The sequence below is a fragment of the Lissotriton vulgaris genome, chromosome 5 (assembly GCF_964263255.1).
Source record: "Lissotriton vulgaris chromosome 5, aLisVul1.2, whole genome shotgun sequence".
NCBI lineage: Eukaryota > Metazoa > Chordata > Amphibia > Caudata > Salamandridae > Lissotriton > Lissotriton vulgaris.
The window spans coordinates 247,128,622-247,154,889 of record NC_141693.1 but is presented as its reverse complement, the minus strand read 5'-3'; the positions used below and the strand labels follow the sequence as shown (position 1 = coordinate 247,154,889).

Below are 26,268 nucleotides of genomic sequence, written 5' to 3'. Positions count from 1 at the left end.
CTGGGTAACAGAACCTGGTGAGACAAGTCACCCCATCCTGGATTCCCCTGTGGTTTCTAGTTTTCAAAAATGTATAGGTTTGCTAGGCTTCCCTAGGTGCTGGCAGAGCTAGGGTTCAAAATCTAAGGCTAGGCACTTTGCAAACAAAGGGTCAGTTTTCAATGTAAAAATGAGGTGTGTCCATGTGTGGTTTGGTCGTTTCCTACTGCGGGCACTCCGCCTACCCACACAAGTGATGTATCATTTTTATCGTAAGACTTTGGGAAATGCGGGTGCATGGAAGTTTGTGGATCTGCACAGATTCCAGAACTTTCTATCACATAAATGTGAGGAAAATGTGTTTTTTTTCTAAAGTTTGAGGTTTGCAAGGGTTTCTGGGTAACAGAACCGAGTGAGAGCCACACAAGTCACCATATCTTGGATTTCACTGGGTGTCTAGTTTTAACAAATGTATAGGTTTGCTAGGTTTCATTGTGTGCCAGCTGTGCTAGGACCCAAAAGCTAGAGGTAGGCACATTCTGCAAAAAAGGCTGTGCCTAGTGGGCTTTCTGCTACCCTGGGGAGGGGTGAAATCTGGGGCTATTGCCCCAATATGCCCCTAAGGGGGGCAGAAAGACTGTGGCTATTTTGTTTGGGTGCATGGGGACATTGGGATGCCCATTCTGGGCAGCCCCCACCTCTAGGTATAAAAAAACGAAATCCCTTTTGCCTAGTGGTGGGCTTTCTCCCACTCCCGGGCGGGGGAGATCAGGGGCTACTGTCCCCCTCGGCCTCCTGAGGGGGCAGAAAGTCTGTGGCATTTGTTTTGGGGGTGTGGTCATTGGCAGGCCCAGTCTGGGCAGCCCGCCCGAACTTTGGAAAAATACAAATTCCTGGTGCCTAGTGGGCTTTCTGCCCCCGGGGGGGTGGGGGGGAGGATAAGGGGCTATTGCTCCATCTGCCTCCCAGGAGGGGCAGAAAGACTGTCGCATTTTTTTTGGGTGGGAGTATTTGCATGCCCATGCTGGGCAGCCCCCATCCCTACGTATATATATATATTTAAAATGGCTTCAACCACATACAGCCTTTATGTGAACAAGGGCGCCTGAGCCCGAAACGCGTCATCTGTCGACTGCTGCTAGGTTAAAATAAAACATCTTGCCTGAAAAAAGAAGTGGTTCGTATCTCTTTCTTCGCCGCCGAGGCTTTGGTGGAAGTGGAAGGAGTGACCTGTTTGCGATATATATATATATATATATATATCTTTTTTTTTAAATCCCTGACTAGTGGGCTTTCTGCAGATCAGGGGATATTGCCCCCATCTTTCTCCTGGGGGGGCAAAATGTCTTATTTCTTCTTTGGGGGGAGGGTGAGGGCTTTGGCATGCCCATTCTGGGTAGGTCCCAATGCGGGTATATAAAATAAATCCCTGGGGTCTAGGGTGCTTTCTGCTGCCCCTCCCCCGGGGGCACATTGGGGGCTATTGCCCCATCTGCCTCACATGAGGGGCAGAAAGACTGTATCATTTTTTTGGGGGTGGGGGTATTTGCATGCCCATTCTGGGCATCCCCCACCCATGGCATATAAAAAAGATCCCTGGCATCTAGGGTGCTTTCTGCCCCCCTAGGGGGGCAAATTGGGGGCTACTGCCCCATATGCCCCCGGGGGGGGCAGAAAGGCTGTCTGGGAAAATTAAATGGTGGGAGCATAGGCCCTTGCCCAAGGGGGCCACTCCCCCCTCCCTGGTGGCTAGTGGGTACATCTCTATTTGGAGATCTCCCTCCTGAGGCAATCCCCAAGCACTGGAAAAGGCTACCATTGGAAAGGGGAGATTCTCCCCTTTCCAACGATACCTCTCCCATCTGTTCCGGTGCTCAGGTGACTGAGATACCCCCACAAGCACCGAAACTGAAACTACGTTTCAGTTTTGTTGCAATGGAGATCGCGCACCATGCGCACGATCGTCATTGCAAGGAAATCATTAAACAGGCCTGGGGAGGTTGAGGAAGCTCCTCCTCTCCTCCCCAGGCAAAAAAGGGAAATGCCTCTGCTGCCTACAGCAGAGGGATTTTCTGAGCATGTGCTCATGACGGAATGGTTCAGTCATAAGCACAGTAGCACTGGTGCTCATGACGGAACCATTCCGTCATGAGCACCCAAAGGGTTAAAGCTTGGAGTGTTTGGCAATTTACCTACTATCAATACTGACTCGCCCTGTTCCCATGAGGCACTGGGTCAGACTAATTTGCATATAGCCAGGTTCTGAACTGGGGTGATGCAGTGAGCTAAATAACGGTGATGGATCAAGCCCTGATCTCTTTACTGGGTAAGAGTGGTCTGCTTAATTCAGGCACTCTGTTTACCACCACCCCCTTTTTTGAATCGTTTTTGGCCACCACAAGTGTGGCAGGGTATACTCAGACATGAGTCCCTTGCTCACTGCACCACCAGGATTCAAGCAAGCCGGGCCGACGACGGCTGAAATGCAAGAAACCGGTCCCCGGAAGCTTGTCTCCTTTCTGGTGAAGAATTGGCTTGGTAGTTTGGTCTGCCCTGTTCCCATGAGGCACTGGGTCAGACTAATTTGCATATAGTCAGGTTCTAAACTGGGGTGATGCAGTGAGCTAAATAACTGTGATGGATCAAGCCCTGATCTCTTGACTGGGTAAGAGTGGTCTGCTTAATTCAGGCACTCTGTTTACCACCACCCCCTTTTTTGAATCGTTTTTGGCCACCACAAGTGTGGCAGGGTATACTCAGACATGAGTCCCTTGCTCACTGCACCACCAGGATTCAAGCAAGCCGGGCCGACGACGGCTGAAATGCAAGAAACCGGTCCCCGGAAGCTTGTCTCCTTTCTGGTGAAGAATTGGCTTGGTAGTTTGGTCTGCCCTGTTCCCATGAGGCACTGGGTCAGACTAATTTGCATATAGTCAGGTTCTGAACTGGGGTGATGCAGTGAGCTAAATAACTGTGATGGATCAAGCCCTGATCTCTTGACTGGGTAAGAGTGGTCTGCTTAATTCAGACACTCTGTTCATCACCACCCCCTTTTTTGAATCGTTTTTGGCCACCACAAGTGTGGCAGGGTATACTCAGACATGAGTCCCTTGCTCACTGCACCACCAGGATTCAAGCAAGCCGGGCCGACGACGGCTGAAATGCCAGAAACCGGTCCCCGGAAGCTTGTCTCCTTTCCGGTGAAGAATTGGCTTGGTAGTTTGGTCTGCCCTGTTCCCATGAGGCACTGGGTCAGACTAATTTGCATATAGCCAGGTTGTGAACTGGGGTGATGCAGTGAGCTAAATAACGGTGATGGATCAAGCCCTGATCTCTTGACTGGGTAAGAGTGGTCTGCTTAATTCAGACACTCTGTTCATCACCACCCCCTTTTTTGAATCACTAGAAAAGGGGGCTGATGTATTAAAGGGTTTCACTCATTCTCTGTCTGCGGGTAAATGTGATGGTACGTCTTGGAAAAATTCTTAGGAAACCAGCCATTTTACCTATCGGTGAAAGAATCAAACGTAGACAAAATATCAAATATGATTCTGATATTTCCTGATTCTCTACAGTTTATGAAATAATTAAATAAGACCTAAAACATGCTTCTAAGCCCTGCATCTTTAGACCAAAGACAAAATTGGAAAAAGCAAAAGGAAGAAGAAACAATATTTATTCCCTAAACAACTAAACTCAAGCAGAATAATGTTAGCCCAGTTTTACTTGCTGCTGCCTTGTATAACAAAGTTACATTGTAATAGCCACTTTAGAAATAAATAAAAATGACTCTTTCACTCACCTTTCCTTTCTTTGAATGGTATTCGGTTTATGGTTGAGAAAGTGTTTTGTCAGTGTTTATATGTTTACACTGGTGAGGGCTATTTTCCTTACGGTAGGGTTTTATCAGTTATTATAGGGTTAAACCTAAAACAGAATAGCCTAACTATAATTCATGAGACATTATTTCATAAAAAATGTCCTGATGTATTTTCACTACCTACTGACGGAAATCATGTTGCCTTTGGTGGTACAAAAATAGATATGCTAGGCTACCTTAGAGAGAAGGTAGCCTAGCATAAAGACAGAGAGATGCACACCTACGTGTATGTCACAAAAAAGAGTTTACAATGTCTTAGGTTAGATGGATCAGGGCAATTTCAGCATGGTTTGCGCTCTGGTACAAGTTGTTCATATTCTTTAGTTTATATGAAACAAAAATCTTGAAGAAGTGGTTGCTGATCACACAGCAGTTTCTGATGATAAAATAGGATGTGTAAAGGAATACAAGCCTAAAATTGTATTAAAACAATGCCATATCAGTTTGTCATAAGGAATGGAACATTCCATTAAGCATCAGGAAAGATCTAAAAAAAAGCACTTGGATGCTTTGGTAAATTATGAAGTAAGCGAACTTTTGGATTCTGCGTAATCGGTCGCTCTTGCCCTGGCCCCCCCCAAAAAATGGGGAAATATGCTTGTGGTACAAATCTCAGGTCCTAAAAAAAAATATTTAGGTTGCTTGTTACCCACTACCTAAAATTCTAGACATTTTTCCACAGTTGGGTGGAGCATATGTTTCAACCACCATTGACCTGAGAGTTGCATACCATCAGATTAGCTTCTCTGAAAATTCCAGATCCCTAATCACTTTCATCATGCCCTTTGGGGCCTACCCATTTCTGAGTATGCTATTTGGACTTGCAGCAGCAACAGTGTTCCAGAAGCAAATGTGCAACTTATTTAGAAATGTACCTGAAGTTCACATTTTCCAGGCTGACAATTTAATTCATGCTAGAATTGAAGAAGAATAAAACGAAACTCTGAACAAAGGGCTCCGTTACGATAGCCGTTGGACTGCCATTGTCAGGCTGTCGGTGGCAGTCACACCCCCATCGGACCATGCAGGACTGCCCGCTGCATTACGATGGCGGGTGGATGTATTGATGGCGGAGAGACTGACCGCCATGCATCCAACGCGTTGCACCGTCGGAGGGACTGCAATCCCTATAACAGTGGCGGTGCTTGATTAGACACCGCAATAGAGACTATAATGTCCCATTACCTCGGCCATTCATGGCGGTTAACCCGCCATGAAAAGACAGGCAAAAATGGAATTTGAGGACCCCTAACGGGCTCCCCTTCCCCTGGACCTCAGGTATAGGGTCTGGGGGGCACCTATGGTGCCCCCATAAACATCCCTGCACTGTGTGGCAGGCACCGCTTGGTACCTGCCATGCAGTGCAGGGATGTTCACAAACATGCCTCTCAGCAGTGAGGCTTGTGCTGCAGCCCTTTTTGCAGGCTGCAGCACAAGCTTGTTTCCGACCACCTCCATGGCAGTCGGATTGTAATTCACCTGGCAGGACCACCGACTCCCTGTTGGCTGGTCCCATTTCAGACAGGATGGCGGTCGTACGCTCTTCCGACCGTAATCATAATCGGGCCCAAAGTGCTTAATATTTTACAGTAGCATGGGTTTACTGTCAGGAAGGACAATATAGATTCCTCACTGAGTGTGTTGAATATCTTGGCCAATTGGTAACCGCTGATGGTACTAAACCCAAAGCTGATCACCTTTGAAGCGCCACAACATACTGATGTTGATCAACTAAGGGTTTATCTTCACTACAAAGCCTCTCAAACAAGTACTCAGGAAAGATGTACAAATTTGTGTAGGGGGTTGATCAACAGAAAACTTTTGAAAGCACAGCACACATGATTGTCAAGCACCTGCTTTGTCTGCCTATGTAGAAGTGGAGTTATGAATGATCACTGTGAATGCAAGTTCATGAGGGTTAAGCGCAGTCTAGGTCCAAGTTTGTGGTAATGCCATACTTTTGCTTCAAGGGGTTTACACACATAGGAAGCAAACTCCAGTATCATTGAACTGGAGACATGTGCATGTGTTTGGGCTGCTGAACATTTTTACTCATATGTTTGGGGTAGGAAATTTAAGTTGTGGACTGATCACAACCCCCTATTGTTTATGATAGGGGTAAATGATGTGTGGAAGGCTTTGCCGAGGTTAATCAGGTTATTGTCTATAATGCATCAATTGAACTCGGAAGTCCAGGATGAAGCTGGGAAAGAAAATTAAGGGCAGAATTTGTGTCTAGACTGCCACTGAAAGAAGATAATAATATGCGGAGGATGAGGTGGAGTGCATTATAGGTTTCCTTGATCTCATTGATGACGATGGTCGTGCTATCAGTCAGGAAGAGTTGTTGGAGGATTTAAATAACAACCCGGGTTTGAAGGCAGTCAAGAGATCCGTTGTGCACGGTTGTCCCAAGCAAAGGGCAATTACAAAGTTTTTCCAATGCTCAAGTCACGTTCTGGGTGGAGACAGATTTTATTACAAAGAGTGGACAAGTAGTTGTAAAAGTAAACGTGCGTAACTGGTTGTTCAAATTTGCCCAAGAGGGACACCAGGGAGTGACTGATATAGAGACAAAAAATGCATAATTGGTTGCCTGGTTTGGAAAATGCAGTGGACCTGCAGGTAGGACCTTGTGAATTCTGTTGTTGTTCACATAAAATTTTAACTACGCATGCCACACCCTAACTTTTTCTGTGCACTTCCCTGATAAGGCATGGGCGAAAGAAGCACTGATTGTATGGGGCCAGTTAATGGGTTGGTTCCAGTATATCATTGTGTACTGGTAGACCACCATTCCAAATGGGCTAGCTGTGAACGTATCATTGAACTTGGAGAAGTGTTATTATCACATTCTCAAAGGGTGTGTATGGCACCAGGGGTTAGCCCAACTCTATTGTCTCAGACAAGAGTGTTCAATTCAGGTCAAGTGAAATGAAAGAATATTTGTGCATCACAGGTATTAAAAACATTGGGGTGGCCCTCTATTCACCACAAACGAACAGTTTAGTGGAATGAGTTAATAGATTATTTAAAGATACTATTCAACTTACCTTGGTCTCTGTTTGAAGGTGGACAAAGCCTTAAGGGAAAGGTTGTGGAGGTATCAAACCACACCTCACACCACTATTGTTAGTCCTTTCAGGCTACTCAAAGGTAAGGAAACCGTGTCTAAACTTGTTTTTTATTACATCGCAGCATTTTATGCTTTGTCAAAAGTCGACTTTTGAAAGGTCACTGGAGAGATATAACTTGCCAAACCACACTAAAATATGAGTTTTGCAATTAGTGAATGGGTCACACAAGTAGGACTCAATGATGTACCAAAAGGTCAGTGCAAGCATTTTCCTTCAAACACTCTATTTCGGTAATATACCAGAAAAGAGAAACAATAACTGACAAAACCAAATAGTGCTTATGTGGTGAGGGTCACACTAATGGTTTGTTATCAGAGAAATGGCTGAAACCTAGTGCACACGATGGCAGGGTTAGTAATTTGCCTACCGTTGTTGATACCAATACAAACCAAGTGCAGGTTGATAATCAATGGAAATCAAGTTAGGAGAACCCTCAGACCAAGATAACTCGGTACCAAGGACTTTTTCCATTATTTTGTGTAGACCCTTACCACACCACTTCGCCTTTGGCTGGTATTTGCTTACTGTCTCTTGTTTTCTTTTGTTCTTAAACAAAATTACAGTTGCATTTACCTATGTTATTTGAGGAGTCAGAAATGCTAGATTGTTAAAACATGTGGTTGTCAAACTTACTGGCGCGTGTTGCGCGAGCCTGGGCCTCGTGCAATTCCTGTAGGTCGTGACGTCACAGTGTTCCATGATAATACCGTTGGCTGCCTGTCGGAGACAGTGGCAGATGGCGTTGCGTCGTTCAGCAGGATCGCTCGCTTTTCCGTTAATAAACAGGATGACATATTTATGCCATCTCCGTCCCATCAATCGTTTCAAAAGCCGTCCAATCATGATGACATCCGTAGTGACCACCTCTGGTAATTATCATATCGTAGGTGTGTCAACCGTACAGAAACTGAGGTGGTTCCAGGCTGGGCAGTATAGTACGGGGGATTCTTTCGAGTATGGTTCGAACACAAATAACAGACTGTAAATACCCTCTAAATTTACAGGCTTATATTTCTCTTTTCAAACTAGTAACTTTCATAGACAGCTACAGGATTTATTTTCTTAAGCCCCTGGCGGGCGTTGACGCAACAAGGTGCAAAATCAACAAAATAACCACCCAATTGAAAAGAACAAACCCCGAGAACACAACGTAATTACTTTATTATATATATGTAGACAGGTGCTAGAGCTCTGTGGAACGCTTTGCCCCCGTATACCCTTTTTCTTCACCTTCAAAGTCTGGTGTATGAAAAGCCACATTTGGAGGGCAGTTTTTCACATTCAGGCACACAAGTCTTTGTAAGGATGCAGTGTTTACTATATCGAAACCAGTCTTTCCCCCAAAGGTGCTGGGCTTCCAGTATGCCGGAGAGCAGATTGGGTTTCCCAAGAGTCCTTTGAGAGAAAATGGGGCTCCCATTTCTATTATACTCTCTCCAAAAATGGCATTTTCCTTAGGATTTTCTATCATCAACGCTGGAAAAAATTCCATCGCATCAATATGTCCATACACCTTCTCTAGTTCTTTTGACATCGTTTTTTCACCTGCATGAAACAATGAGAATTTCAAATTAGCTTTTGTAGGTATTTGTGATACCAACCTTTAATAGTGGCTGACAAAAATTCAACATTTGGAAACCAAGGCATAGGTTTAGAAGAGACTGACAATCAATATGCAAGATATGAGATCAGATTCAGGAGATGTAAAGCAAGAAAGTGGTAATTTAATTCAGTAAAATCAGGAATCTAATATAACAAAAAAAACAACAACAAAAACAGTTAGGAGCAGCCGCAGGTTGTGCATAACTTATACACCAGAGACATTAGTGAGGCATGCAATTCACATCATGTAAAATATCACATATAAATAATAAGTTACAAGGGCATTAATTTGCCTGTAAATCTAAATTATGTGATGTTGTGCGTGTGAGTGCACACACGTTTTACAGTTCAAGAGTATTTTCACCATGACAGACATACACCAGTAGGAGTAGTAGGTGCACATTTCTAGATTTAGTTTTTCAAAAACAATCCCTTTTTCGTCATTTCTCCCATGCGCTGCATTGGCATATGTATTTTAATGTAAAATCCCGGAGTCTTGTATCTTTGGTCTGATTCTACCCTTCACCTAAGTAATTGCATTGGGTTAATCTCCTCGTTCAATATCAAACTCCTATTTTGTGGGTGTATTTCAAGTTGCATACAGGGACCACTTGACTTTTCGCTTTTTTAGCTTGCTTACAGTTACCTTGCATGATAGGTTGACTTGAGGAATAATTTAAGCTATAACGTCAAATCTAGGTGTATGTAATCCTAGAGTTTGAGTCTGAAACGCAAGTGACATATAAGCAAAATGCAATCATAAAAGGCGGAAGGATATTACACTGGGATGGAGAAAGTGAGGAGAAACAGATTGAGAGAGTAAGAGCAGTTGTAGCAGATCCAGAAAGTATAAAGAGAAAGGTCACATTCATTGAGAGAAGAGAAAAGGGCAGCAGAAAACACGAGAACAAGGACAACCACTGAGACTCATGACTGTTTGCTAACATTGGTATAATACATGGGAGCCTGCAATCCCTGTTCAGAAGCAAATCTCTAATTTCCTTAATTTCAGTCGTAGTGACTTCTCTAAGCACATGTAATAGCCAAATCACCTAGCTAGTTAGCTGTAATAAGTTAATATGATTGAGTTGTGACATCATAATGGCTCCTGCAAGAGACAATCAAGGTGAAAGGTAGGTCGTTCACAGGGCATAAATTCTGCTGAAGTCAATTCAATTCAATTCATGAAGCTTTATTCGGAACATATAAAATGACCATGAAAGCACGCATTAAAAATACACAGTACAACAGTTTGTAATAAAAGATGTCATGGGATACAGACCAAATGCATTAAAATATCATGCCTTTTCGCACACTGATAGACTTATTTAAAAACACAGCCGTATAAAAATAAATATCAGCGAATTTCAGATTAAAAATAAGACTCATTGCCTCATCAACTGTACGTACACCATATTTGGCAAACATAGGTTTCAAATAGGAAATGCGGAAGTTCATGTACAGTTTACATATTAATAAAAAGTGCAAGGTGCTCTGTTTAGATATGCCGTCACACAAACATGGGCCTTTGGGGTGTTGCTTAAGATTAGGTAAGGTCACCAAGTGATGTACTATTCCAAACCTCAGACTGGTCAGAACAAACTTGTGGGATTGGCCTGGTCACCAAGGCTAGGTAGGATGGAAAACCTTCAGTGAGGGAATATCTACTGAAAAACATGACAGTTGACATAGATCCACTGGCTGAAGCTCGCTTCCTTGCCAAATAGTCCAGGAATTTTACTTTCAGCTCGGCTTTAGGTATCGTCGAAGCGGCCCTAGGGTCAGTCTAAACATTTAGAATAAATATTTGCAAGAAACAATCAGCGACATATTTTATCCAAAGGATTTTCCTGTACATGTCCAATGAAAGACAATCCTCGATTATGGATCTATTAAAGGACTTTTCATCCTGGTACCATATGGAATGCCATAGCATAAGTGGTCTTAAGGATAATAGATCAATCAGGAAATTGATGTCTAATTCCCGATGAGTCAGCACGGTGGTGGCATAGGTGGGTAAACACAGAAGCTTTTTTAAGAAGGAATTTTCCTCCAACTGTAGTTTATAGTCACAGCTGTGGCCCCAAACAGCCGCCCCATACAGTGCAATAGTAGCACATCTAGCTTGATAAATTTGCAACATGTCCCTCGTTCTTCTGTCCCCAACTTTGGCTGCAAATCTGAGGATGCCCTGGGCGCTTTTCGCCATTTTATTACTAATGTTATTAAATTCATTGGTCCATTTTCTGTCATTAGAAAAAGTAATTCCACGATAACAAAATGTATCTACTTGTTGCACCTTATTACAATCAATAAAAAAGGCATTAGATTTGTTGTTTGCCGCACAGGTCATAGTATGCGTTTTTTCCTTGTTGATGAGCAGTTTTCTTTCCTTAAAACATTGAAAATATGTCAATCAAGCGTTGAAGACCCAAAGGGGTTCTAGAAAGAAGCACGGCGTCATCGGCATATAATAACACCGGCACAGAAACACCTTTCAGCCTGGGGGCATCAGCTTGGACACTCTTTAAAATTACATCAATTTCATTTATAAATAAAATGAACAATAACAGGGCCAATACACAGCCTTGTCTAATGCCGCGTTGGACGCTGAATTTGGGGGTACATTCACCGTTAGTTCCATAGCGCACACAGGTTTGTAGCTTTTGGTACAACCTGGCAAGGAAGAAAATTTTACCCTCAGGGGCTCCCATCTGTAACAAGGTTGGCCATACAATAGCGTGGTCGCCCATATCGAAGGCGCTGCTTAGGTCAGCAAAGCATAGATATAATGCACCGCCTTTCGCTTCAATATATTTACCAACTATAAGGTCAAGATTTAAACACTGATCTAATGTATCCCTTGCCTTCCTAAATCCATACTGGCTGTCGGCCAGAATGCCCTCTTGTTCAACCGACTCTTCAAGCCTAACCAGCATGACTCTACTCATGATCTTTATTGAGGAGTCAAGGAGGGAAATGGGGCGATAGTTTTTTACATCTGACCTACTACCCTTCTTGAATATCGGGATAATAATAGACTCCCCCCAGGTTTTTGGGGCATCCAAACATACAGCTGCATTGAATACGTTAGTCAGGAGAGGGCTCCAGATCTCAGGGGCAGCTTTATAAACATTGATAGGGAACCCATCGGGTCCCTGGGCTTTCCCCCCCTTGCTAGTACGTATTCCATGCTCGACCTCGGTGACAGTAATGTCCAGAGGTAGTACTGGCCACTTACTTAGGGTAGTGACTAGTCAGCGTTCAGAGCCAAAGATTTTTGAAAAATGGGTAACCCAGCGGTCACTAGGGACGTTAGAGGTTAATTCAGGTATATTTTCCTCCTTGAGGAAGGGGGAAATAACCGTAGCCCAGAATAATGTATTATTATGTAACTCTGCAGCTAGATTGAGAGAGTCCCATGCTTCCTGCTGTAGATCACCCCTCCTCTTTTTCAGCGCTTGCTTGTACTCTGCTCGTAATTTAGTTATTAAATTAGTATCCCTAGGTTTAATAACAAGTGTATGTTTCAGCTCCGTTAATAGGGTAGTACACGTGTGGTCAAACCATCCTGGTCCCTTTCTACACTTGTTTCTTTTTGGTCTGGTGAACCTGTCATCTATAGATGAATTTATATTTTTAAAAGCAGTTAAGACCCGTTCGCAATCAGTATTATTTTCAAGGATAAGGGTAATATCTATCAGACATTCTGTAACGATAGAACCTATTAATTTATTAGCTCTTTCCCCTATCCATCTGACTCGAACGCCATTCGGTCTGTGTGGTTCCACATTAGTGACAGGGGGTCCTACAGCTACAGGACTCTCATACCAAAGAGTACATTCTAGGATAATATAATTATGATCACTTAAAGATGTAACTTCAATCCTAGGGGGTGCACAATAAGGCGTGATACTGGAGGAAACAATCACATGATCGATTACTGAGCTAGTCCTCCAGTTCTTAGAAGTAGAAATGGTCTGCCCATTTACGTCTTTAGCGAAATCCAAGATTTCCAAGTCATAGCTGCTTATAAATTTGTACAGAATTTCTCCATAGCTGTTATGCCTTAAGTGGAGCTCGTCACAACCAGCATTATTTACAACCCCACAGACTTTCTGAGATGACAATTCACATAACGAGATATTAAAATCGCCCACCCAGATAAAATCAAAGAAAACATTAGATTGATCATTTAAGTTATCAATAGCGCTAGCTAAGTCTTTAACTATAGACGTCCTGTTGTCATCAAAAACATTATTATAGTAGTTAACTAGGAGAACATTTCGGCCTAGGTCATCAAGGAGCCAAAGGATCTGTACATGTGCCCCCACAGTCAGGTACCTTTGGACTTTAATCCGCCTATTGATTGAGACCAAAACCAGAAGCCCCCCTTTGGCTCTCCCTGATGTAGAACTTTGCGCCAACAAATTATAAGATGCAAACCCCTCATAATTGAGCTCCTCCCTGCTCCATGTTTCTTGGAAACAGAGTATGTTGTGGGTATTAATAAAATCATTCCAGCCCAAGACATCCCCCTTAGATCTTAGTCCAGCAACATTCCAGCTGACAATAGTTATACCCTTAAGGGCCCTTGTACTAATAATGTTCGGGGGTATAGTTCCAGCTAAATCATTCCCTGAATTAAAATTTCCATTTGTTATAATCCTAGTACCACTAGTCAGAACTTGGTCCTCCACCACAGTCTTATCAGAGTTAGGTTGCTTTTCACTTAGATTAGACACCTGAGCAGTTGTGGACACGCATAAGGCGGGCCCACGTACCTGGGCAGGTCAATCATTAGAGTCCAAAGAACTTAGGGCATGGAATCTATTTTACATAGAAACTCCAAAGACCGGACAATGAGTGGGTGGAAAATGTCCACTTCTATTGTTGTCCGGGGGCGATTTAATAAGGTGGCTATAAAAAAAGCCTAGCGGGCGGACACATATGCTATTTTCGCCGTGAGTTAAAGAAGCTGCCCTTAGCAGAACTGTTGCCACATGCTGGGGGTGTTTAAAATTAATAATTACGCAATCCCTCCTACATGTCTTGCTAGAGGTGCCAATCCAGTCTACCCTTCTAGTAGTTAAAATTTGGTCAGAATAGGTAGTTGGGAATCCGCAGTGATTATGCAACCATGAGACTGTTTTGTTTTTTAAAGAATCATGGGGTTCCTGCTGGGGCTGGATAGGATCTTTCTCGGGGGGTGGTACATTGGTTAAAACTACCACATAGGGTGCACAATCAGGGGGGGTTTTAATAGGGCGTTTTCTTCTACTTTCAATTGGTCCAGCTGGGTTCGCTGGTGCCACTACTGCAACAACTTGCTTATTCTGACAGATAATTAGCGGTGGGTCAGAACGGGGGTGGGCCAATGTAACTACATCATTTACTGGTCTTCCCCCTATCGGATGCTTAGGGACAGCTTTAGTTGGTATTAAACCCTTATCGACAACCCTATAACTTTCTGCCAAGGCAATATGGGTGTCGAGAAGACCTCCTAATCTGATTACTTCGGTTGAGATCCGGTCTAGTTTAGCCACAAGAGGTTTAATAATCTTTTTAATCTTACCATCTATGATACTAATTAGGAGATCAAATTGCTCGGTATTCATTATTGCTGTGCCGTTCTTGGCCGTTAACTCCACATCCTCTACGGTACTATTAGATGATGTTTCTACTCTCTTTTTATTGCGAGTTCGATTCCCCCCCGATTAATTTGGACTTTTCTACATGCTCTCAGCGCTCTAGGGGCCGACGAGCACTGGACAGGGGTCTCACTAGGTACATCAGAAATATCCTTGGGGGCTGCTGATTGAACATTCATTTCCGTCGAAATATCAGGGTTAGCAGATTCATGATTGTCATGTATTAATAAAACAGCCTGTGTGCTTGGCAGTGTTGGACATTTGCTGCTGAAGTCTTAACAATTAGAACAAGAACTGGATTTCTGGCCTTCTGATCAGTTTTTCTAAAATGATCAACAGAGAGCTATTTATTGTAATGTTTATATTTTGAACACTATGGGGCCCATTACGATGTCGGGCGGATCGCCACCGCCATGGTGGCAATCTGCCCGACAATCATGCCCGGCCGCCACCCATTTTCCCCCCGCCATATTACCATGGCGGGGGGGACCGCGACGGACGTAAACACCGTCTGCCGCTTTTCCGCCCCGGTCGCCTTGCGGCCGGGACGGAAAATGTTTAATATGGTGGCGGTGTCAATTAGACACCGCCAGCCATATTATGATGGGCTTGCAGACATGCCTTTCATGCGGAGACTCCCTGCCGGGGCCTGTTGCGGGCCCCCTGGAACTCCGGGGGGTGGGAGGGTGCACATGGGGAGTACCTATGGTACCCCCCCGCATTTCAAAGTGCAACATGGCAGGCACCGTGCGGTGCCTGTCATGTTGTGCTTTGAAATGCACAATGTGCATTTTTACCATTGCGCGGGCAGCGCTTTCAGCAATGCCCGGCGCAATGGTAAAAATACAGGATGCGCCCGCCAGTGTGGCGGGCGCATCCTAATGGCCAAGGCGGGACCGCCGCTCCTATGGCGGGCGGTCCCGTTTTGCGCGGGGATGGCAGGCGGGCAAAGTCCGCCCGCCATCCTAATGGACCCCTATAAGTTATCACAGAAAATACAGAATCTCTCTGCCCTTTTCTACACTATCTGCACATCAGTATTTTTTTAAATCTTGCTCGCATTTAACTGATATTAATATCTATTTTGCATGGACATTATTAAATAATTTTTGGTGTGCTCAATTTCGCACTACTTTTATTTTTTATGTCTGTTGCCAACTATCTCTTTCACCTGAAAGAGTAAGACAACACAGATTTAAGTGTTTGTCGGACCAGTGATGGTGTGACCATGTATTATAAGGAATAAAATGGTGTCTGGACAAAATGCCAAGTTTGGAAATATCAGTTGCAGAAATATCAGAGAATATTGTGATGCAGAAATATCGTTGTCAAGAATATTGATTTTTTTAGGTAAGAAATTTTGCTTTCAAGAAAATTGTTGTAAATATCCTTTTCAATAATATACTTGCAAACAATATCGTTTTTAAATTATCTTTATGTGTGTACGATTAGATATTAATTATTTGGGTTATTATTGTGTGTATAATTGATAATATTTTTACATGTAGTTTTTAATGTTGTGATTTATAATTTATTATTTATTTATAATAGTGATTTAGGTTTTCATAGCAGGTTGCTAGGTTTGTAGGGCTGTAGAGAGCCACTAAGGATAATTCATTTATTATTAATTAATTGATTGATTATGTAAACTGTATAGTAATGATATTTTTTAAGTCATTTGTTAGGTAGGGATTAGGGTGGGAAGTTAAATAAATAACTATTAATGAATTATTTATAATTATTTAATTGATTATTAATTATCTACATTATGTAATTATATTTTTGTAAGTTGTGAGATGGGGTTGGTGGGTTTGTTGGGATAGAGGGTGTGAAGTTAACTTATAATTAATAAATAACTTAATAAATACTTTTTAATTGATACATCAATAATGAATTGATTAATCAATTAATGATTAACTTTTTATTATATTAATTGTGTTACAATATGTATTTTAGTTCTATTTCTAGTGTGGGCTGTTAGGTTTGGAGGGCAAAGTGTGGTAAGTTAATTACTCAAATAATGTCCAATTTCTTAAAATTGATAATTTATTATTAAATAATTTAATAATTATGTTCATTGTTTATTTGTTTTCTAATATTTTATAAAAATGAATAGGGTAACATATAATATATGGTATGTGTTTGAAGTGCTGTTCCCACCATTGCATAGGCTGGAATGAGAATAGCAAATTTTACCCCTCCTAAATCCAACACTTTCCGAACTGTTGCACAGATTGGAATGGGAATAGTACATTTTACCATTCCAAAGTCCAGCGCTTTCCCCACTGTTGCATAGATGGGAGTGGGAATAGGAAATGTTACTCCTCCGGAGTCCAACGCTTTGCCTACTCTTGCACAGGCTGGAGTGGGATTAGTAAATTTTGCATTTTCAATTTCTGATGCTTTCCCTGCTGTTGCATAGACTGGAGTGGGAATAATACATTTTACTGCACCAGAACCTAATGCTTCCCCTATTGTTTCACAGACTAGAGTGGGAATAGTAAATGTTACTCATCTAGAGTCCAGCACTTTCCCTTCTGTTGCACAGATCGGAGTGGGGATAGTAAATGTTACCTCTCTGAAGGCCAATGCTTTCCCTACTGTTGCACAGACTGGAGTGAGAATAGTAAAAGTTACCCATCTGTAGTCCAACGCTTTCCCTACTGTTACACAGACCAGAGTGGGAATAGTAAATGTTACTCCTCTGGAATCTAACTCTTTCCCTACTGTTGCGCAGACTGGAGGGGAAATAATTAATGTTACCCCTCTGGAGTCCATGAAACAAGGGGGGTGACAGAGTGCACACCAATTTCTTCCTTTTCATCAAGTAGTTTATTCTGTTTTTCATCTTATCGCGTGCAAGCCCGGAAACGTGGTCTGCCCAGAGACACGTACTTGTTGAACACTTGAAAAATGACGCGAAGTAACACCCGAGTACCGGACGCACAGTGTAGCTTCATGCATAAAAAGATGCCACAAATTATTCCAGTTTCACAAAGTTTTTATATTCCAATTTAATCCAAAACTTCTCTTTATTCATTACTTGTCCTTTTGTCCCATGAGAGGCACTTACGTTTTCCAGCACTTTACCTACTGTTGCACAGATCGGATTTGGAATAGTAAATGTTTCCTCTCCAAAGTCCAATGTTTTCCCTATTGTTGTACAGAGTGGGGTGGGAATAGTAAATGTTACTCCTCTGGAGTCTAAGGCTTTCCCTACTGTTGCATAAACTGGAGTGGGAATAGTAAATGTTACCCCTCCGAAGGCCAATGCTTTCCCTACTGTTGCACAGACTGGACTGGAAATACTATGGGGCCCATGTGGATGTCGGTCGGAAAGCCTCTGACCTGTGGTTGGAGTTTATCCGACCGACATCTACGGTTTCACTTCCGACCGCCTAATCACAATGTAGTCGGTCGAAAGTGAAACCAGCTGGTCATTCCAGCTGGATTCTGACGGACTCAAGGAGCCCCTCGAGATTACGATGTTTGTTTCCCACAGGCTTTCAATACCGGCCTTTGCCCCTAGCAAGGCCCCTTTCTCCCTGTGGCCTCCGTTTGGGGACAGAGGGGGCACCTATACTGCCCCCCTGTTAATCCCTGCATGGTGTGGAAGGCACTTTGAGGTGCCTGCCACGCAGTTTAGGGATTAACAGAATCTACCATTTCTCTATGAGAGCTTGTGCTACGGGTAGTTTATGGCTGTAGCAATAGCTCCCATAGAGAAATGAGAGAATGGAACCGCATCATGGGGCTGAATACGACGCAGCTCGGAAGGCTCCAATCGATGGTCAGAACCTTCCGAGCCGCATCATGGTGAGCTGGTCGGATTCCTTTCCAACCGCCTCATTTTGATAGAGGCGGTTCGAAAGGAATATGACCGGTTATTCCGGCTGTCTTCTGACAAGCTCAGAGAGCCCGTCCACCAGTCAGAATGCAGCAAGTAATCTCAAGGGCGGCTTGGGATTACGATGCCGGTTTGCAACAAGGTTTTGATGCCAGTCTATCCGACATGGAAACTATGCCGGAGAGCGTGTTTGGGGGCCCTCCCAGCAGGGCCCACTTTGGTGTACGGCCTCCGGTTGGTGGTTGAGGGTGCCGCCCTGTTGATCCCTGCACCTTGTGGCAGGCACCTTGAGGTGCCTGCCACGGGGTGCACGGAAGAAAATGGGAGCATGTATTACGACCGGAATGCATGCTCCCATAGTAACATATAGGTATGCAACTGAACAGTGTCCGATTGCATCCTAATGGGGCATTCGGGACTGCCTTGCGGGTGTAGGTCGGGCCCATGACTGATGCGGTGTCGGGCAGAAGTGATTCTGCCCAACATTGTAATGAGCCCCTATGTGCGGTCGCATTGTAATTGGGGACCAGAGGTTGGTCTGTCCCGAGACCGCTTAGGTGTTGGTTGGAGGCAACTCCGACAGACATCGTAATGTGGACCTATATCTATTATTCTGTGACATTAACCCCTTGCGTGCTGATGACAGAACGGTTCCGTCATCAGCATCGGTTGAGCTGTGCTGATGACGGAACCGTTCCGTCATGACTCCGCCCGTGCAAGGCGGAGTCAGCACAGGCGGAAAATACGCCCCGCACGCAAGGGGTTAATACCATTTTTATATTGTTGAAATATATTTAGTATTATTATTGGATTGATTGTTTAATTTTGTGCTATTTGTTTATATATATTTTTTATTTAAATCATAAAAAAGTGTTTTTAGTAAATTTTAGTTTCTTTAAAAATTTTATTAATTTGCTAATTTATTACATGTTTTGCATTTGAGTTAACATTATTTTTATATATAAATATACTTTTATAGTAGTAAATAAAAAACCTCAAAAACTCAATATAATGTAAAAAAAGGTTTTATATATATCTCTATACTAATATAATAAAGAGAGAGCCCAAACCTTTGAGGCGGGTAATCTCAGGAACCACAGCACCAATCACAACACCCAATACAGCTTTGGAAAGGGCAGTTGCAGCAGAAGGACAGAGGCTATGCAGACGCCCACCATATACATTTAAAAGGTAAAAGAACCGTGCCAGCAAAGTAGTCTCTTGTGGGCGTGTCTGCCATGTGCTGTGGGCGTGTGTTGGGAGCGTGACAAACGCTGGGGGCGTGTGGTACGTTCCGCCCTTCATGCCATGTCTCATATTGTGTGCTAATCCCACCCTGCTCCCTTTAAATACCTCAGACCCCATAATCATAACCCACCCTTACTCCTTAAAATATCCAGACACCCTTAAACACTAACCCATCTTAACCCTATAAATATACCCTGCACCCCAAACCTATCCCTAAACCCGAAAAATACCCCTGTACCCCAAAACCCAAACCTAGCCCTGAACCCTATAAATACCCCTGTACCCCAAAACCCAAACCTACCCCTAAACCCTAAAAAATACCACGGTACCCTAAAACCCAAACGTAGCCCTGAACCCTATAAATACCCCTGTACCCCAAAACCCAAACCTACCCCTGAACTCTAAAATACCCCTGTACCCCAAAACCCAAACCTAGCCCTGAACCCAAAATGCCCCTATACCCCAACACCCAAACTTACCCCTGAACCCTAAAAATACCCCTGTACCCCAAAGCCCAAACCTAGCCCTGAACCCTAAAAATAACCCTGTACCCCAAAACCCAAACCTAGCCCTAAACCCTAAAATACCCCTGTACCCCCAAACCTAGCCCTGAACCCTAAAAGTTCCCCTGTACCCCCAAACCTAGCCCTGAACCCTAAAAATAACCCTGTACCCCAAAACCCAAAACTAGTCCTGAACCCTAAAATACCCCTGCACCCCAAAACCCAAAACTAGCCCTGAACCCTAAAAATACCCCTCTACCCCAAAACCCAAACCTAGCCCTGAACCCTAAAAATACCCATGTACCCCAAAACTCATACCTATCCCTACACCCTAAAACTACCCCTGTACCCCATAATCCAAAACTATATCTGAACCCTTAAAATACCCAAACAACCCAAAATATATACCTCAGTACCCCAAAACATATACCCCTATACCCATACTTACCTTATCCAAACATTTAAAAAAAAACATGCTTTTACCATTCATGCATTTACAAGAATTTCGTTGTAAATGTATGCGTGGTAAAAGCATATCAAATGTAATGCCATGAGTTATAATGGCATTGCGGAATGAAAGTATGCAGAGTGATGGTATGCGGAAAGAAAGTTGCGGAATAATGGGTGTTTACCCTCCCCCGGTAAGTACATTGGTGGCACGGCGGCCCACATCTCCAGCAACATACTCATATTTTTTCACCACCCATTTGAAAAATGCACAGGTCTCTCTCATTGATGGCCAGCACCGACATACACTTCTAGACACACCTCCTGCCACAAGTTCTAGAATTGCAAACTTTAGAGCTGGGGAGCTACGTTCGAATCTCGGCATCAGCTCAACATCCTGTGATTCCAGGCAAATCGCTTTGTCTCCCCGTGCCTACCACAAATGAATGTGTTCTTCTGTAATGTAAATTGTGCTCACGTCATGTTGTCGAGTTCGCGTTATATAATATTGCAAGGAAAAATAAAGTAGGGAAACTCAAGTTCACACACTACTGACCGCGCACTCAAGTGCATCAGCAGTGCACTGTGAATCGGAGCGTTTCACAGGCCTGTCACAGATAAGAAATGCTATCAAAACGAAATCATACAAAACAATATACTACTGGCCGGCAGCAATTTATACCCGGACAACGTCGGGACGGGTTGCTAGTGGTATAATATAGTACTTTTTATGGTACTCAATTTTTATTGTAAGGATCTTATTTTAGACCACATAATGCATTATTGTTCATGATACGATGACTAAGGGTTGTTTGAAGAAGAATGTTAGATGAGCCTAGGGTACTAGTAGTTCAAGCTAATCTAAGGATTCAGTTGATAATTATTGAAGAAATTGCATTTTGTTTTGTTGGTGTGATTTGTTAATGGCTAACTATTGAAATTATGAAACCTTTTGCTATTGTAAGCCATTTCAGCTCATAGGTCGTTTCACACTAATTGCTGTTAACAAAAGGCATTTTATTATGACGCTTATTTACAGTGTTTGAATTGGCGGCAAAATTTGGGTATTGACTGCATGTTGCACTTTACTTTGGTTTGTGATTGGTTAATAGCTAATTTTTACGTTACATTACCTTCGACAAGCAGAAGTTAGCCTAGCTCTGTGGTCGTATATGTATAATAATTATAAATTAACCTCGGTGGTGATGCATATTGCACTTTATTATTGCTTATGAATGGTCAATAGCAAAATATCTGCAATTATAATACCTGCTGCTAACACATGTCACTTTAGTAAGATGCTGCTACAATAGTATTTGCTGCTAGTATAATGCACCTTAGTAAGCATGATGAACTTTGTTATCGTTTATGAATGGATAATTGCTAAACTTCTGCAATTATAATATCTGCTGCTCACATATGTTATTTTAGTTATATGCTGCTAAAATAGTATTTGTCGCTGGTATAAGGCACTTTAGTAAGCATAATGCATTTTAATTATTTTCATGTAATGTTTAATATTCAAAAATGTCATTTATCAACTCGTAATCGATGGATCTTGCCAAGGATGTTAATAGTTTTGTGTATATGTGTTTCTTTTCTTTCTTTTTTTTCTCTTGTTTTACTTTTTTGTAATGATTTTAATTAATCAACAAATAAACTATTACTACTACTCCTCCCAACACGCTACACTAGACATCCTCCGTGTCTGTCCCCCAGATGGAGGCTGGGACACTTGGGATCCCCCTTGAAGTGTACACCAACACAAATACAAGATCTATCCTCATCGTGGATTATTATTGTTAGAAATGGGGTCTGTAGTTGGCAAAGGTATGCACCCTGTCCAAGTAGGGACCAACACTCGAGTCAGTGTAACAATAAAAGTTTACATGTGCTCACCTTCTGGTAGCTTGGCACAGAGAAGTCAGGCTAAACTAAAGAGGCAATATGTAAAGTACACACACAATCACACACACAGTAATACAGTGAAACCATCACAAAAGTACTCCATACCAGTTTAGAAAAATAGTCAATATTTATCCGAGTAAAACGTTACCAAAACAACAAAAATCCAACATACACAAAAGAAGATATGAATTTGTAAAGATTAAATCAAAATACAGGGCTTAGAAGCCTATAATTCCAACTGGCGCTATCTGGTCACGCTTGACCATGACAAATTGAAAAATTCAGCTTGACCACGATGGATCACAGGCCTGATGCAGGATTCTCGTAGAACCCCTGACAGTATCCTGGATGCATCAGCAATCACAATGCATGTGTCAAAGGAGGTGAGGCTTCGCAGATGCAGGCGATGCGTCGGCACTGCAGGGTTGTTGAAGCTTTGCTGAGCCGGGACGATGCGTAGCACACAGGAGGTAATTCGTCGGTTGCGGGTGTGAGGCCTCAGTTCCTGAAGGCAACACAGCATTATTGATACGTTAATGTCAAAAGTGCAATGCGTGGATTCTATGACGTCAAAGTCGTAACGCTGGGCTGAAGTCGATGGATTGGTCGGAAGCCACCCAGGGCAAGGACTGCATCGGAGTCAGGCTGTGTTGAAAGTGGAGGTTGCTGCATTGCCCACTTGGCTTCGGTGCAGGCAGCAGCGATGCACCAAGTTCGCAGGGATGTGCCTGTCTGATCTGAACTGTTGCTTTGGAGTCGATACGTCGGTTTTCCTGGTTATAGCACCAAATTCACTCCCAAGGGCCCAGGACTTGATTTGGCAGCACTTGGCAGGACAGGACTCACAGCAAAGGAGCCCTGGTGCTGGTATCAAGATACAGGTAAAGTCTTTGATGTCCCTGAGATTTGCGCAACAAGCGGCAAGCTCATTCAAGCCCTTAGAGAACCTCAGAAAGCAGGATATAGGAGTAAAATCCAGTCCTCTCATTCCTAAGCAAGAAGCAGCAGGCCACACTGCACAGCAAGCTGCAAAGTGGCAGTCTCTCCTAACACCACAACAGCTCTTCTTCCTGGCAGAATGACCTCAGTCCAGAAGTTTTATGAGCATTTATGGGTGTAGTACTTATAACCATTTAGCCTTTGAAGTAGGGAGACTTCAAAGAAAACTCTTCGTAGTGCACAATACCCTGCCCTTCCTGGCCCTGGCTCCAGACACACTACATGGGGCTATGCAGCTTTTTGTGTGTGTGACAAGCACAGCCCTATTCAGGTGCAAGTGTCCACTCCTCCCACCACACTTGCTTAGGAAGGCTCATCAGCCTGGTGATGGGCCATCAGGATATGCAGGGCACACCTCAGCTCCCTTTGTGTGTCTGGCTAGAGCGAATTCACAAAGCCCGACTGACATCCAACCTAGTTGTATATTCTAGGGACAGTCAGAGGCGGAGAATGGTTAAAGAGAGAAAACAGACATTTTCTAAAAGTGGCATTTTCAGACCTGCAATTTAAAAAACAACTTCACTAAACAATGCGTTTTTAAATTGTGAGTCCAAAGACACCAAACACCAATTTTCTACGTACTCACAATTATTGGAAGTTACACTTGTAAAGTGTTGCAAGGCAGCTCCAAAGCTAACCAATGGGAGAGATAGGCCTTGATGGAGTGAACACAAATTAATCAGTTTTTCACCACCAGGAAATACAAAACGCACCTACTTTTTAAAAACTGCCCATGGGGCTACCTATGGCCAAATGTAGGGGTGAATTACATGTAATAAAAGGGGAGGTTTGGGCCTGGCAAGTAGCTGAATTTACGGTACTCTGACAAAATATTAAATTAAAAATGTTGTGTAACATTAATGTGTCAAGAATATTGTGACACAAATATCGTAGTCAAAAATATTGTTTTAAGAGTTAAAAAAAAACAAAAAACTTTGAGGCAATTATAAATTACACATCTGTTTCACCTACATCCTGCAAAAATCAGGCCGGCAGCTATTAAAATGTCCGCAATACAAATTGTTCATTGAGGGGGTTCATTTCTGACACAGCAAGCCGCCTACAACCCGTCAGGGCCGGCCGCGTTAAGGACTATAGGGAGCTGTGTGAGGCAGCATTCAGTAATGATGGAGATGACGACGTACTTAGAGCAAAGAATGCATGAGGTTTTCGATTTTTTGTTTTTTATTGTCAACATACAACTACAACTTAACTATGTGATCCGACAACCTAGTGGGTCTAGTGTGTCTGGTCTTCCCTCCATGTACCCACCCCGCCGTATAGTGAGGAGAGAAGGGGAGCTTTCTAGGCGCAAGATCGAGCCCGCTGCGTTTATCATGTCTTGGCTATGAGGGCCCTACACTGATCCCACTATGCCCAGTGGAGAAATCTTGTAGCTCGGAGAGGAGGAGGGGTCGGGGAGGTGGGACTGAGGTCTAGGTAGTGAGAAGATGAAACATGGCCAGTAGTATGTTTGCCAAATCTACACTCGTCGGGTGTCGCAGAAGGGGCACATGAACTAGCTAGACGATGTGGAGTATCGTGGTTCGCCATGTTTTCAACCGAGAAATTGGTAATGAGATGTAGGTATTCTATACCATACGGGCACAATGGGCGTTATTGAATATAGCACGAGTGGGTAAACGTGTAAGGGCGTAGTTAGCAGTATATGCCACGGACATGGTCCATATACTAAGATGTGTTTCGCAAGCGCTATGTATTAGGTATGAGGTGCAGTGTGTGGTGTTGCAGAGGCATCTCCCTGGCCTGGCGCGTCTGTGTCTGGCTGTGTAGTGGCTTGCAGACGCAGAAGGTATGCAGTAAGCGGACCCCATACGTCTTTGGGCCTTGATTTGTGGGGGAGAAGCTCTGCATAATTATGCAGTTGGTCTTGCCATGTGGTCATTGTCGTAAGCCAAACCTTAAACTTGGGTGCTCGTCCGCGTCCCCAGCGGCATGCCACCTGTCGCTTCGCAAGAAGAATGCCCAAAGCAAAAAATTTGCGGTGCGCCTGCAGCGCAGGGCATGTTTGCCCCAGCAACGCGACTTTCGGGCAAGGTGACACATCCACCCCGACAATGTCTGACATAGCCGCAAATACTTCCTCCGAGTAAGCCGCCACTCCGCGGCACGTCCACGCGAGATGGAAAAAATCAGCTCCCTCGGCCCCACAGCGCATACACCTGTCATCTTCCCGGAGTCGGAAGCGGTGCAGTTTGGCCGGCATATAGTAAAGCCTATGCAAAAACTTGTAGTGTATGAGTCTGAGGCGCGTGTTACCTGTCACTGCCATAGTGTGTGCACAGCTCTCTTCCCATTGTTCATCCGACATTTGGGCATCTAGGTCCCAGTCCCAGTCACATCTTGCTCTAAGGGAGGGTAGGGATGGAATTGTCTGTGTGTGTTTATAGAGCATAGAGACTACATGTTTCGGTGTGTCTGATTGGAGTAAAGAATGGAGGGGCTGTACCGTGTCTGGTTCGTCCGGGAAGGCAGGGGTGATTGCCTTCACATTCTGCCTTAGACGCACATATAGAAACGTATCCATGACTGATGGGGAGTTATCTCCAAAGAATTGTGCTGATGTTCAGAAACTGCCCTGGAGATACAGGTCACCCCATGTGTGGAGTTCTAACCTTGTGAGCATTTTACGGCCTATTTCCTCGCAAGTGATACGGAGTCGTGGGTCGTGTGCTAGTGTCATAAGTGGTGAGTATAGGAACGGCGTACCCATAGAGTCCGCTAAGCGCCTCCAGGCAAGCACCGTACAGTCAACCGTAGTGGGATCACGGTCTACAATTTTGGAGTCCGAGTAGAGGTAGCCCGATGGTTGCGTTGGCCTCATGTAGCCATCTTCGACTGCCAGATGTGCCATAAAGGGGGGGATATGTAGCCAGTATGCAGCAAAGTGGGCTTGCGCACAATCATAGTATCTCCGGAAATTGGGGACGTCGAATCCCCCCTGGTGGTAGGGGAGCATTAGCGTCTTCATACCAATCCGTGGCTGCTTGCCACCCCATATCAGTCTTGACATTTGTGAGTTAAGTGCACTGAAAAAATGGGAGCC

At 43.6% G+C, this 26,268-nt stretch overlaps 1 protein-coding gene across 1 annotated transcript in view; it reads right to left on the bottom strand.

Annotated features, from left to right (window-relative positions):
- Positions 1-8,138: 8,138 nt before the first annotated feature.
- The window catches only part of LOC147710601 (prostaglandin G/H synthase 1-like), a 570,882-nt gene continuing 552,752 nt past the window's right edge, over positions 8,139-26,268 (bottom strand). The window contains exon 12 of the mRNA XM_086921277.1: positions 8,139-8,541. Within this exon, the coding sequence (XP_086777403.1) occupies positions 8,180-8,541 (362 nt within the window). The 3' untranslated portion in view covers positions 8,139-8,179. The remainder of the gene's footprint in view (positions 8,542-26,268) is intronic.